The sequence below is a fragment of the Lutra lutra genome, chromosome 11 (genome assembly GCF_902655055.1).
Source record: "Lutra lutra chromosome 11, mLutLut1.2, whole genome shotgun sequence".
NCBI classification, from domain to species: Eukaryota; Metazoa; Chordata; class Mammalia; order Carnivora; family Mustelidae; genus Lutra; species Lutra lutra.
In genome coordinates, this window is record NC_062288.1 from 64,374,140 (window position 1) to 64,388,811 (window position 14,672).

A 14,672-nucleotide genomic window follows, 5' to 3' on the forward strand; every position below is an offset into this window, starting at 1 on the left:
TCTCAGCATTTTTATGTACTTGCTCATAGCAAACATGTTGTATCATTTTTTGAGTTAGGTTTGCAATAAAGATTAATGAGTTAGTGTTTCAGTTTTTCTGTAACAACAACAACAAAATTTTTTTTCCGTGCGCATGTGTAAAACTAGCTAGCGGAAGTTCCACAGACTTTTGGACTCTTCTGTTCTTATGTATCAGTCTCTTGATGTTTCCTGTCTGCCTTTTTGACTACCTACACAGCTGTTTTTCATGTGTTTTTCAGGCTTGGAGAAAGACCAAGTATTTTTGACAGCTGCATGCTGAACTGCGATATATGCTTGGCTGCAGGTCACGTTTGCATTTCTTCACTTGTGTTTTTACTCAATATGTAAAAGAAATATGAGCATAGAGAGATTCAGAAAACATGTAGCATGCTGAGTAATGGTAGTCTTCTTTCATGTATGCCATTCCACTTACTCTGCTGTGTAGATTTCACAGGAAGAAGAAGCAGAGAAATGGAGGAAATGGTATTCAGGATTCCCTCCATGGGACCCATGTTGCTGTAGTTGTGTATGATGGAAAATGCTCTGGGTCATACATGGTAGAAAGAACTTCTGGGCATGGGGACACACATGCACATGCGTTGTAGTGAATAGACTGTAATTTAGTAGAGAAAACTGTTAATCTGGCAGTCAGTTCAACATATTTATCCATCATCTTAAAGTTTTGACTACATGATATTTTAACACCAGGAAATGAGACAGAGAATTTAACAAATGTTCATTTCATGAGGCTGCCATAATAGAACTTTCCTGCCTTCACCTCCCCAGCCCCACAGACACAAAATTTTTTCTTTGCCATTGAAAATGAAAAATATAATGACTTTAAAAATTCCTTCAAAATGTTTCTGGTGAGTCTCAATTTGTTCTTACAACTTACAAATAATATTTCAAATCACAGTGGTTAGTTTTCTCTCATCATGGTTAAAGATCAATGTGATAAATGTCTAGATTTTAAATTCTGATGAAATCTCCAACCTTCCTAATTATTTCAACTTTAAAAGATATTTTTTCTCTCTACACTTAAGGCATAGTTTTTGAGGAAGCATCATTAAGAAATTGTTATCTTTTGGGGCACCTGGGTGGCTTAGTCTGTTGGCTGTCTGCCTTCAGCTCATGTTATGATCCCAGGGTCCCGGAGTCCTGGGATCAAGCCCTGCATCAGGCTCCCTCCTCAGTAGGGAGCCTGCTTTTCCCTTTCTACAACCCCCCCGCAATCGCTATGCCCTCCCTCGCTATCTTTCTCTCTCAAATAAATAAATAAAATTTTAAAAACAGAAAAAGATATTGTCATCTTTTCAATCTACTGCTTGCTTTTATGTTTGAAGCCCTATTAGTAAAACTTAATCATTGCACAAGATTCTCTGTATCTTCTTCTAGTATGTTCCTCCCCCGCTTTCTCTATTCTACCTTTGACACTTATTCATTATACCTATCCTTCTCAGTCTATCTCTATCATGAAATCTTTTCCACGATGTTCACTGTAATGAAGCTCTTTGATTTCCTTTAGTACTTAGTCTGTTTCACATCATTTGGATGTTATATGTTAACTTACGTTAATTTTTGAAATGGATCCAGTGTGATATAATGGAGCCTCCACGGGAACATGTGTGGTATAATAGAGTGAGGTAGATTTCATTTGAGAACTAACTCTGTCATTTTCTAACTCTTTGGCATTAGGCAAATTATTATTATTATTTTTAAAAGATTTTATTTATTTATTTACTTATTTTAGAGAGAGAAAAAGAGAGTGTGTGAGCAGCAGGAGGGGCAAAAGGGGAGGGAAAAGGAGAGGGAGAGAATTCTAGGCAGATTGCACTGATAATGGAGCTGGATGTGGGGCTTGATCTCATGACCCTGAAATGATGACCTGTGTCCAAATCAAGAGTTGGATGCTTAACTGATTCAGCCACTCAGGTGCCCCTAGGCAAATTACTCTGTGGGTTTTAGTTTTTTCATGTGTCAAATGGAACTACTGTTCACCTTTAGAGTTATTAAAAATTATAGTTAATATGCTGGATAAATGTTTAGCACAAATGCAGGAATATACTGAGCAGGTGCTCAGTAAATGTCAATAGTAGTTTTTATTCCTATTGTTCTATATTTCTTTTTTTTTTAAGATTTTATTTATTTATTTGACAGAGAGAGATCACAAGCAGTCAGAGAGGCAGGCAGAGAGAGAGGAGGAAGCAGGCTCCCTGTTGAGCAGAGAGCCCGATGCGGGGCTCCATCCCAGGACCCTGAGATCATGACCTGAACCGAAGGCAGCGGCTTAACCCACTGAGCCACCCACGCGCCCCTGTTCTATATTTCTTACAGCTCCTAATATAATACTGAGCATGTGGTAAGGACTCTAAGTATGGTTCAGGGCTAGGTCATTTAAATAGCTCCTGAAATCCTATAGCTTTTATGAAGGCTTCCTGTTGGCTCTGTTCTGTCAGAACTACAAAACTTTCATGGCTTCTCTAGACTGTTCATTCTGTTCCCTTTATCTGTAAGGGGAGCCTTTGGTATGTATTCTGAAGTGGCTTCCAAAGCGGTGATTTGAAGGATTTATTTATTTATTTTTGAGTTATGTTTTGGATTGATCCCTACATTTTTCTAAACTTCAGCAGCTGGGATTGTAATAAATAAAGCATTTTTCAGATATGTCAATGCAGTATGTGAAACACATAGAATAAAATCTCAGCCAGTCTGAGCTTCAGATGAATAAATTATTTTGCCTAGCTAAATTCAGTTCAACAGACATTTATTAGTATATCTCCTATGTGCCAGGCATTTTATAGTTGTTGAATTTACAAAGATGAGTAAGACATGGTTTCTGCCTTTGAGTTTACTCTTGGTTGAACAAGAGACACAAAAACAGATCATTTCAATTGATGATTAGTTGTAAGATGGAGGTGGGGGTGGAGCTCTGTGGGATCACATAGGGAGGGTGGTTGAGGGGGAAAGAGATGAGCCTGTTTGTGATGTCCGTCAGAGGACAAATGGTTGATCCACTTGATTCAGGGACAGAGATCTAACTCAAAGTGGCTTCAGTATTTATGGGAATTTATTGCCTGCAAAATTCCCAGGTAGGTTTGGCTCCAAGTGATGCTTGATGCCTTGGCTCGAACCATGTCTTCCATGACCCTCTTTTAATTATGCCTTTGTAAAAGCCAAATAGCCTCTGTGATTCCAGACTTTAACCTCCTCACATACTATTCCTAAGGGGGAAGAGTAAATTTTTCTCTAGTTCTAGCTGGACTTAGAGATTTAATTTTGCACATTGACTATAAATTTATACCTATCCCCAAACCAACCACTGTGATTAATGAGATACGAATTGGTTTGGATAAGTCAGGACCTACCCTCAAGCTTAGAATGAAGTCAGTCTCATTCAAACTTCATGGCCAAAGATAGGAGGAGAGGAGAATGGATGACCAAGAGGCTGCCAACAAATGTGCACTAGACCGGGGAAAATGAGTATAAGATTTTTTAGGGAAAGGTAATAATATAAGCAAAATCACGGAAGCATACACTATCATGATGTATTTGAGAAACAGCAAGTAATTGAACATTAATACAATGTGTAGTAGAGACTTAGGCTTTCTTTGCTGTTCTTTCTCTAGCTCCTCTATGTGTAGAGTTAGGTTATGTACTTGAGACCTTTCTTGATTCTTGAGAAAGGTTTGTATTGCTATGTACTTTCCTCTCAGGACTGCCTTTGCTGTGTCCCAAAGATTTTGAACAGTTGTGTTTTCATTTTCATTTGTTTCCATGAATTTTTTCAGTTCTTCTTTAATTTCCTGGTTGACCCATTCGTTCTTTAGTAGGGTGCTCTTTAGCCTCCATGTATTTGAGTTCTTTCCAACTTTCCTCTTGTGATTGAGTTCTAGCTTCAGAGCACTGTGGTCTGAAAATATGCGGGGAATGATCCCAGTCTTTTGGTACCGGCTGAGACCTGATTTGTGATCCAGGATGTGATCTATTCTGGAGCATGTTCCATGTGCACTAGAGAAGAATGTGTATTCTGTTGCTTTGGGATGGAATGTTCTGAATATATCTGTGATGCCCATCTGGTCCAATGTGTCATTTAAAGTCTTTATTTCCTTGATGATCTTTTGCTTGGATGATCTGTCCATTTCAGTGAGCGGGGTGTTAAAGTCCCCTACTATTATTGTATTATTGTCGGTGTGTTTCTTTGATTTTGTTATTAATTTGTTTATGTAGTTGGCTGCTCCCATGTTAGGGGCATAGATATTTAAAATTGCTAGATCTTCTTGTTGAACAGACCCTTTGAGTATGATATAGTGTTCTTCCTCATCTCTTATTTAAGTCTTTGGCTTAAAATCTAATTTATCTGATATAAGGATTGCCACCCCAGCTTTCTTTGGATGTCCATTAGCATGGTAAATGGTTTTCCACCCCCTCAGTTTATATCTGGAGGTGTCTTTGGGTCTAAAATAAGTTTCTTGTAGGCAGCATATTGATGGATCTTGTGTTGTGTTTTTTTTTTATTCATTCTGATATGCTCTGACTTTTGATTGGGGCATTTAGTCCATTTACATTTAGGGTAACTGTAGAAAAACATGAATTTAGTGCCATTGTATTGCCTGTGAGGTGACTGTTACTGTATATTGTCTCTGTTCCTTTCTGGTCTACTACTTTTAGGCTCTGTCTTTGCTTAGAGGACCCCTTTCAATATTTCCTGTAGGGCTGGTATGGTGTTTGCAAATTCTTTTAATTTTTGTTTGTCCTGGAATCTTTTTATCTCTCCTTCTATTTTCAGTGACAGCCTGGCTGGATATAGTATTCTTGGCTGCATATTTTTCTCATTTAGTGCTCTGAATATATCATGCCAGTCCTTTCTGGCCTTCCAGGTCTCTGTGGATAAGTCTGCTTCCAATCTAATATTTCTACCCTTGTATGTTACAGACTATTTATCCCGAGCTGCTTTCAGGATTTTCTCTTTGTTGCTAAGACTTGTAAGTTTTACTATTAGATGATGGGGTGTGGACCTATTTTTATTGATTTTGAGGGGGGTTCTCTGTGCCTCCTGGATTTTGATACTTGTTTCCTTTACCATATTAGGGAAATTCTGTCCTATAATTTGCTCCAATATACCTCCTGCCCCTCTCTCTCTTTCTTCTTCTTGTGGGATCCCAATTATTCTAATATTGTTTCATCTTACGGTATCACTTATCTCTCGACTTCTCCCCTTGTAGTCCAGTAGTTGTTTGTCTCTCTTTGCTCAGCTTATCTATTCTCCATCATTTGGTTTTCTATATCAGTAATTCTCTCTTCTGCCTCTTTAATCCTAGAAGTAAGAGCATCCATTTTTTATTGCACCTCATTAATAGCTTTTTTAAATTTCAACTTGGTTAGATTTTAGTTCTTTTATTTCTCCAGAAGGGGATTTTATCTCTCCAGAAAGGAATTCTCTTTATCATAGAAGATAAAAATATCTTCTATGCTTTTATCAAGCCCAGCTAGCATCTTCATCATTCTGAACTCTGGTTCTGACGTCTTATTGATGTCTGTATTGATTAAGTCTCTAGCGGTCAGTACTCCCTCTTGTTCTTTTTTTTTGAAGTAAGTTTTTCCACTTTGTCATTTTATCCAGATAAGAATAGATGAATGTGAGAACAACATACTAAAAGGGTAGCAAGGACCCCAGAAAAATATATGCTAACCAAATCAGAAGAGACCTGCAACTGGGGGAGAAGAAAGGAGAATAAAACTATGTATGTATGTGTGTGTGTGTGTGTGTGTGTGTGTGTGTGTGTGTATGTGTATATATATATAAATGATTGATTAGACTGGTGAATAGAACTGAGGCACACACTTGATTTTGGGTGTATTTTGGTCTGTTAAAAGAAACTGCTTCCCAAAATTTTAAAGAAAGAAAAACTTATATATATACCAAAATAAGGGTAAGTATGATGAAGGGATGGAATATGACTGTAAAGATGAAAATTAAAAAAGAAGTCAAGCAGAGAGAGTCAATTATCATATGGTTTCACTTATTTGTGGAGCATAACAAATAACATGGAGGACATAGGGGGATGGAGAGGAGAAGGGAGTTGAGGGAAATTGGAAGGGGAGGTGAACCATGAGAGACTATGGACTCTGAAAAACAATCTGAGGGTTTTGAAGGGGCGGGGGGGTGGGAGATTGGGGGAACCAGGTGGTGGGTATTAGGGAGGGCACGTATTGCATGGAGCACTGGGTGTGGTGCAAAAACAATGAATTCTGTTACACTGAAAAGAAATTAAAAAAAAAAAAGATTCTTCCAGAATGTGGTTGATTTTCTGTTCCTAGAATTGCTGCTCTTCTTCTCTTCTATCTCCTGTTGAGTTTGTAGATGTTCAGAATGATTTGATAACTATCTAGCTGAACTCCTGGGACCTAATAATATTTCAGTGTCCTACTTCTCTGACATCTTGCTTCCTCTCGAGACTTAGAAAATAAGTTATAAAAAACAATGTGATGGGGTATTTGCTGCTTGCTGGATTAGTTTCTATACATTACTTCATTTAATTTTCACAATAGCTAACTAAAGTAGGTATGCCATCTTGCAGATAGGGAGACTTGAGTCAAAGCTCATAGCCAATAATTGGTGGAGCTGGACTCAAACCCAGATTATCTGACTATAGAGGCAGCTCACATGGACATTACTGTATAGTTATGCTCCTCTATATTGCCAGAGTCTCAGGAAATAAGACTTCATATAGTACCATGCTATGGAACCGAGTTTTCTCTGGGGCTCAAGTTTTCTTCAAGCTCTAGTTCTTTGTCATACCATGCTAAGGCAGCGGTTGTTAAACCTTAGCATGCATCAGATAGCCTCTAGAGTTTGGTAAAACCTAGAATTGCTGAACCCTAATACCAGAGTTTCTGATTTAGGAGATCTGGAGCGGAATCATAGAATTTGCATTTCCAAGAAGTTTCTAGATGATGCTGATGCTGGTGACCTGAGAGCCATGCTTTGAGGACTACTTCTTTTAGGTTGTTGGGAGTCTGAAAATTTGTGGTTCAGTGATATTCAATATATTGAAATGAACTCAAATTTCATTGGTACTTCTGCTTGGAAATATATATGTTCTGACCTCATGTTCTTTAATGATACAGACATCAAGAGTACATTTTGGTTGCAGTAATAATCTCCCCCATAGGTCAGGGTTATTGCATACATTTTTCATTAATTTGATTTCTTTGTCTCTTTGATTCTTGCTTATTAAGATTAAATTTATTGTTCTTCTCCATGGTCCCATTCAATTCACTAATGTTCAGTTCCCTCCCAATTGTTAAGAATGTGAATTTGTATACAAAATGTATATATTTAAACACTGTATTTCATTTGTCTACAGTTTTATTGTGAAAAATTTTAAAAACTAGAAAAAGTAACAGTTATATAGAAATATAACTGTTGACTCCATCATTTAGAGTCAACAGTTATAAATATATATGTATCCGTTTATATATATACACACACACACAGATTTAGTTTGATGAGCCACTTGAAAGTGAAGATACAGATATTGTGCTACTTCACCCATAAATATTATAACATACATCTCTCAATAAGAACATTCTCTTACATAATCATAATACCATGAGCATACTTAAAAAATTAATAATTCCTATTTTTTTCCTAACGTGCAGTCATATTTCAGTTTCCCCAGTTGTTCCAGTTGTCTTCTATATCTTGTTGTTTATTGGTTCCTGGATCCAATCAAATGAAACTAAAATTTAAGATTTAGCAATGCTGATGGATCTTTAGGTTCAGATAAGTTCTGTGTTATTTAAGATACAGATGTTTGATTGCATTAACAAAGACACAAACTTAATGATGGTTTAAATAAGGAGGATGTTTATTTCTGTCATTTTTTAAAAAAGATTTTTTATTTGTTTATTTGACAGACACAAATCACAAGTAGGCAGAGAGGCAGGCAGAAAAGAGAGAGAGGGGGAAGCAAGCTCCCCGCCAAGCAGAGAGCCTGATGTGGGGCCCGATCCTAGGACCCCAGGATCATGACCTGAGCCAAAGGCAGAGGCCCCAACCCAGGCGCCCCTATTTCTGTCATATTTAACCACCTGGAGATAAAGTGGTCCTGGGCTTTAGTGGGTGAGGGTGGGCCCTATTGTCCTCTGTATGTGGCTTCGATCTCTGAGGCCTGTCAAGATAGCTGTGTTATCTCCACCAATATGCTGGGAAGAGTGGAGGGGAATATTCTGAGAGATTATCTATCTTTAGCTAGAGATTTTAGCATATGGTAAATGAAAATAAGTGTACTTAAAATTAGACCCCTTCTGAATAATTTAAAAATTGGGGAATGTATTCCCCCAAATTATTGATACACAGTAATCTGATAACTTCATCAGTTTATAATTTAAAATTGAAACAGCTTATATTGCCCCTTGGAGAAAAGATTAACTATGACATTTTTGTGATGGATAGTGGTAAATGGAAACCATTTTATTTTATTTATAAAGAAAAAGTCACCTCATTTCCTCTAATTTTTCTTTAGGTCGAGATTTAATTTGTATCCAGTCTATGGATGGGATGCTGATGGTATTTGAGCAGGAAAGCTATGCTTTTGGGAGATTTCTCCCTGGTTCTCTTTTACCTGGGCCACTTGCTTACAGTTCCCGTACAGATTCCTTTATTACTGTCTCTTCCTGCCGACAAGTGGAAAGTTACAAGTAAGTTTGGGTGTTGAATATTTGGAATCATGACTCTTGGTATGTTGCTGGTTAATTCTTTTTCACAAAAAGCTTGAATATTACAAATGAAAAAAGACTGGTTTCTTTGATAAAATGTAATTGTGGTGACTTAGAGGATATCATTTACATATTGTAACATATTTGCTAGTGCAGAGATTGACAGAAAGGATTTGAAGTGAGGCAGACCTGGATTGGAATCCTGATCTTGCTACTTGAAGCTGTTTGATGGTCAGTGTCCTTATCTTGGTTGTAATTGAGATAATAATGCCTATTTTTTTGGGGGGGGGCACTTTTAAAGTTTTTAATTCCAGTTAGTTAAATACCGTGTTATATTAGTTTCAGGTACAGATTCAACAATTCATGCATCATCAGGTGCTCATCACAAGTGCACTCCTTAATCCCCATCACCTATTCACCCATTCCCCTACTTTCCTCCCCTCTTGTAACTATCAGTTTGTTCTCTGTAATAAGGAGTCTGTTTCTTGATTTGTCTCTCTCCTTTTTTCCCTTTGCTCATTTGTTTTGTTTCTTCAGTTCCACATATGAGGGAAGTCATGTGGTATTTTGTCTTTCTCTGAATGATTTATTTCATTTAGCATTATACTTCCTGCTCCATTTTTTATGGCTGAATAACTTTCCATTGCAACTGTGTGTGTATGTGTGTGTATCATGTCTTTTTTTATGCATTCAATAATAGAGGGACACTTGGGCTGTTTCCATATCTTGGCTATTGTAAATAATGCTGTAAACATAGGAGTGCATGTATCCCTTTGAATTACTATTTTTGTATTCTTTAGGTAAATATCCAGTAGGTTGGATCGTAGGATATTTCTGCTTTTGTTTTTGTTTTTTTTTTGTGGGGGGGAGAGAGAGAGGGAGGCAGTGGGAGGGGTAGAGGGAGAAGGAGAGGGAGAGAATCTCAAGTAGACTCCACACACCCAGCATGGATCCTGATGAAGAACTCAATCTTATGACCCTGAGATCATGCCCTGAGCTGAAATCAAGGGTCAGATGCTTAACAGGCTGAGCCACCTAGGCGCCCCAGGGTAGTTCTGGGTAGTTTCACTTTTTTTTTTTTTTTAAACTTTTTGAGGTACCTCCATACTGTTTTACAGAGTGGCTGCACCAGTTCGCATTTCCACCAACAGTGCAAGAGGGTTCCTTTTTCACCACATTCTTGCCAACACCTGTTGTTTCTTGTGTTGTTGATTTTAGCCATTCTGATAGCTTTGAGGTGATAATCTCATTGTAGTTTTGATTTGCATTTCCCTGATAGTAAGTGGTGATGAACATCTTTTCATATGTCTGTTGGCCATCTATATGTCTTCTTTGGGGAAATGTCTGTTCATGTTTTCTGCCCATTTTGTAATTGGATTATTTGTTTTTGGGGTATTGAGTTTTATAAGTTCTTTATAAATTTGGATACTCACCCTTTATTGGATATGTCATTTGCAGATATCTTCTTCCATTCTGTAGGTTGCCTTTTCATTTTGTTTCCTTTGCTCTGCAGAAGCTTTTTATTTTGATCTAGTCCCAGTAATTTATTTTTGCCTTTGTTTCCTTTGCCTCAGGAGAAATATCTAGAAAAGAAGTTGTTGCAGCTGATGTCAAAGAGGTTACTGCCTATGTTCTCATGTAGGGTTTTTATGGTTTCAGGCCTCACATTTAGGTCTTTAATCCATTTTGAATTTATTTTTGTGTATGATGTAAGAAAGTGGTCTAGTTTCTTTTGTATGTTGCTGTCCAATTTTCCCAACACCATTTTTTAAAAAGATTTATTTGAGAGAAAGAGAGAGAGAAAGAGTGAATACAAGCAGTGGGAGGGGCAGAGGGAGAAACAGACTCCCCACTGAGCAGGGAGACTGACTTGGGCCTCAATTCCAGGACCCTGGGATCGTGATCTGAGCTGAAGGCAGATACTTAACCAACTGAGCCACACAGGTGCCCCAGTTGAAGAGACTTTTTCCCATTGAACATTATTTACTGCTTTGCCAAAGATTGACTGTATCATTGTGGGAATAATGCCTATTTTGACAAGCTTGTTAAAAGGATTGAATGTATGTCAAGTTGCCACCCATACAAAATGCTGATTAATTATTGTGACTGTTCCCTGAATGATTAGTAATAAAACACAGTACTACTGAAAAAAGCCAAATGAAAAGATGCATATATGAAATTATTTTATAAAAAAATGTGACATGGGAAGAATACTAGCAAAAAATACAAGTGTTAATATGAATGTTTTAAAAAGAACAATTCATAGTAAAAATGAAGTATGAAAATGACCCTATGAAAACAATTTGTACTTTTTGCTGGAAATTCTTACTGGTTTGAGGGAATTGTGTATGAGAGAGACTGTTTTCTTCTACCAGGTAAATTTCAATAAAAATTAGGGCTTTGAGTTTTTGGAGGGTGTGATTTTGTTGGAAGGGGTGATGGGGAAAAGAAAGTACAAATTCATCCTGGGGAAAGAAGTAGACTTGGAGGATTACAATATCTTCAGTAACTTTATTGTTCTTATCTTACTGATGGCAACACTTAGAACTTTAAACATCTAAGAACACTTCATTATAGCTTTTCAGTTTTTGGTTGTATGATTTTTCCCAAGGCAGGAAGAAAATATAAATTCATCAGGCAACATCTATAAATTTTGTCTTCAAGTTTCAATATTGTGCATATAGTGAGTTATTCCCTTCACCTTCGTAAGTGGCAATCTACCTTTTGTGAATTGTTGTCAAAATATCTTTGATTCAAAACCCTAGACATGAGCAAATGTTTGTGACTAAGTAGAAGTTAACTGACGGAGGTACTGTGTCATTATATCATATTCCTTCTTTAACTCCTATGGCTCTTGTCCAAAGGAGACGAATGAATTGTGGCATTGCTACTGGTAAGAAATAAAATACGCTTATTTTGAGAAGTTGAAAAAAATATCTGTATAATTCATTCAAGCCCGCCAAAGATTAAGCAATATTGAGGAGATCTGCTTTTCAGCTTTCCACTCAGTTCCGTGCCTCAACTCCTGCCAAGTAGGGATACTGGCAGTGCTACACTGGGGTCACAATAAAAAGATTTGAATGCTCCATGACTTACTCTTTGAAATATGTGAATAGGAATTAATTTGGTAATAACTCCAGGAGTGACTGGATAAGGAAGCAATGTGTAGGTTTCCTTAATGTGTAAATTTAATCCGAGAGAAGCTCACCCTCTTTGAACTGTGGTAATTTACCAACATACCAATCTATTAAATCCATCTCCATCTAGGACTAAAAGTCCTTATCCATTATGTGGATCTTTTATAATGGTAAAAATGCATGGGATATGTGATTATTATGAAATGATGACAATTAAGAGGACTTATAACATTAAATAGTATATTATATTTATATATGCTTTCAAGTTTAATAGATTAAATGATAATCACTCAGGTAATTTAAGGTTGGAGCAAACATGAAAACTGCAGGTTTGTTCTTTTGAGGCTTCATCTATTTGTAATCAGTTACGAATGTAATCAGTTAATAGAAAAGGCTTTTAAGACATAATTTATATTCATTTTTGATATTGATATTTAATTACCTTTAAACAAGCTCAATTATATTCAGATAGGAACTAGCGAATAGCGAACGCTGTATAAGGATCACTTGGGCAACCTGTTATAAAATGCAGATTTACAGATTCCCAATTACTGGTACACTAGATTTTGATTTAGTAGGTTTGGGGACCTCCTTTATTTCACCTCCTTGATACATTATTGCCTAAAACACTGATTTCCAAATATCATATTGCCTTCTTGTATTCTGATGAACTATTTCACAGTATGCCTTGTGTTATCAGGTTCCTGAGAGCAGAGTCTGTCTTAAACATCTGTTCGCTGACTGAATAAGTTAGTTCATTTATTCAACTATTCATTCAGGAAACATTTTTCAAGAGGCTTCTCTGTGTCACACGCTTGTGCCAGGTACTGGAAGTGCAGAGTCAAGTAAGAGCTGTCTCTTGTCCTCAAGCAGTATGCAAAGAAGGGTGGGAGGTAGCAAGTCAGTCAACTATATGAGGTCATTGTGATAGAGGCTCTAGAGAGCTGTGCATGAGATCCTGAGGAGGCCTACTGGTGGGCCCCCTCAATAAGAGTTCAGTGAAAGGAGGCTCCCTGAAGAAGTACACCTGCCAGGAGCTTTATTTTCTCTCCTTTTATTTGCTACACACCTCCCCCTGTACCCAGTACATTGCTAAGTAGATAAGCCACTTTAAAGAAGTATTTTTAAATTATTTATAGAGTTTAGTTGACAATATTTTAAAAAGAATATTGTGTTCTTCACCAACCTTAGGCTCTGGCCAAAATGAAATATCTGTTTTCCATGTATGTTTAGGCCTTTTCTCTCTCTCTTCTTTTGCTCATACTGTACTCTATTTGAAGTTTTTCCTTTCTTCCCTGTATATGAAAATTGTATCTGGCAGCCTTGCTGGTCTCCTGCTCCTCTTTCTGACCTAGCCACAAGTAACACCTCCTCCTCCTTAATTTCACGGAGTAGTTTTTTGCTCTTTCCACAAGTACTAGTCACACTTTAACTGATATTACTTATTTGCTTGTTTTTCTCCTTGACAGGGCTAACTGCTCCTTGATGTCAGGGATTTTGTATCTTCCGAAATGCCTGGCATTGTACCTTGCCAAAGGGAGATGTTTAACAAGAACTTGATGAAAGAGTGAAAAGTTTGTAAGGAAAGCTATTTTGTTACTGGCATCTTTCAATGAAAAGGATTCTTCCTGGCATAACTAAGAATGTTTTAGCTTTACTTGTAATGAACATAGTAATGCTTTGTATCCAGAGAGCTTCCATTTCTAGTAGAGTTCTCTGGGTTAAATATCAAGTTTCCAAGATCTCCTGGTACCTTTGAGGTGACAACTATGTTTCATTTGAAAATAAATGATTCTGGAAGGTTTAGTTTTGTGCTCTGTGACACCTCAATCCATTTTTAGTTACTTCGTGCTGTTTTTATGATGTGATATGGAAGAGCACTAAATCATATGGCTGAGTTTGTCATTGGTGTTCCGCAGGACCTGGTATGCATTTGTGGCTATTGGGTCTAATAGTGCTACCATTCACCCGGACTTGCTGTATTTGTGCTTAGTGCCTTTCTGTTGAGAAACACACATGACACGCTCTTTCGTGAAATCTTATTACACTGGGCCTGATTATTCTTTCAGCAGTCTCAACAAGGGAATTTTATTCTTTAGCTTATATCACTGAACATTTGAGTGGTAAGAAAAAAAAAACCTCAAGTGTTTTCTTTATTTCAGAATTGCAAAGTTTGCCTGGAATTGTTTGGTTTTGGAAGTAGTTTTCCATGTACATTATTGCTCATAGTAAAGAGGACTTAAGGAAGAACTATAAAATAGATGCTATTGTAAGTTTGTCATCATCTAAATTTGCTGTCAGTTATATTTAGTAATAAAATGCAATGGTCTGGATTTGGAAATCAGGAGTCAATTTTGGCTGTGTCTCTATCTGCTGTTTGATGTTAATGAGGCCACTTTAGGGGCTCACTTATTCCCAAATGATATAATAATGCTTTGTAGTTCTATAAGAAGGTTCAAATAGCTCAAAAGCTTTGAATTTTTACAACAATCTCATTAATATCCATATCATCCTCTAGTAGGTTGGTGTGTGCAGGAAATGAACTGCCTATGTAATTAATTACCCGAGGTTGGATCCATAGCAGGCCCAGCTCTGGGGATGATGTTTTAGTCACCAGTGCATACTATTTCTGTTACTGTGTCCTGGTAAGAGTGAAATAATCCTATCTGAGGTTGGAATGTGAGGTCTAGTTATTTGGCAGGTGGAGACAGAGGAATTTTGTAGATCAGTCTCAAATGGTATGGAGACATTTGCTATAGCTGCCCATGGGATTTCTTAGCATTGTTTTACAAG

The 14,672-nt window shown here is 37.2% G+C and overlaps 1 protein-coding gene across 2 annotated transcripts in view; it reads left to right on the forward strand.

The window, feature by feature from the left end:
• The window catches only part of BBS9 (Bardet-Biedl syndrome 9), a 458,887-nt gene that overhangs the window by 96,182 nt on the left and 348,033 nt on the right, over nucleotides 1–14,672 (forward strand). For both annotated transcript variants that reach the window (XM_047694606.1, XM_047694605.1), the window contains exon 6: nucleotides 8,550–8,724. In XM_047694606.1, coding sequence (XP_047550562.1) covers nucleotides 8,550–8,724 — 175 coding nt within the window. The remainder of the gene's footprint in view (nucleotides 1–8,549; nucleotides 8,725–14,672) is intronic.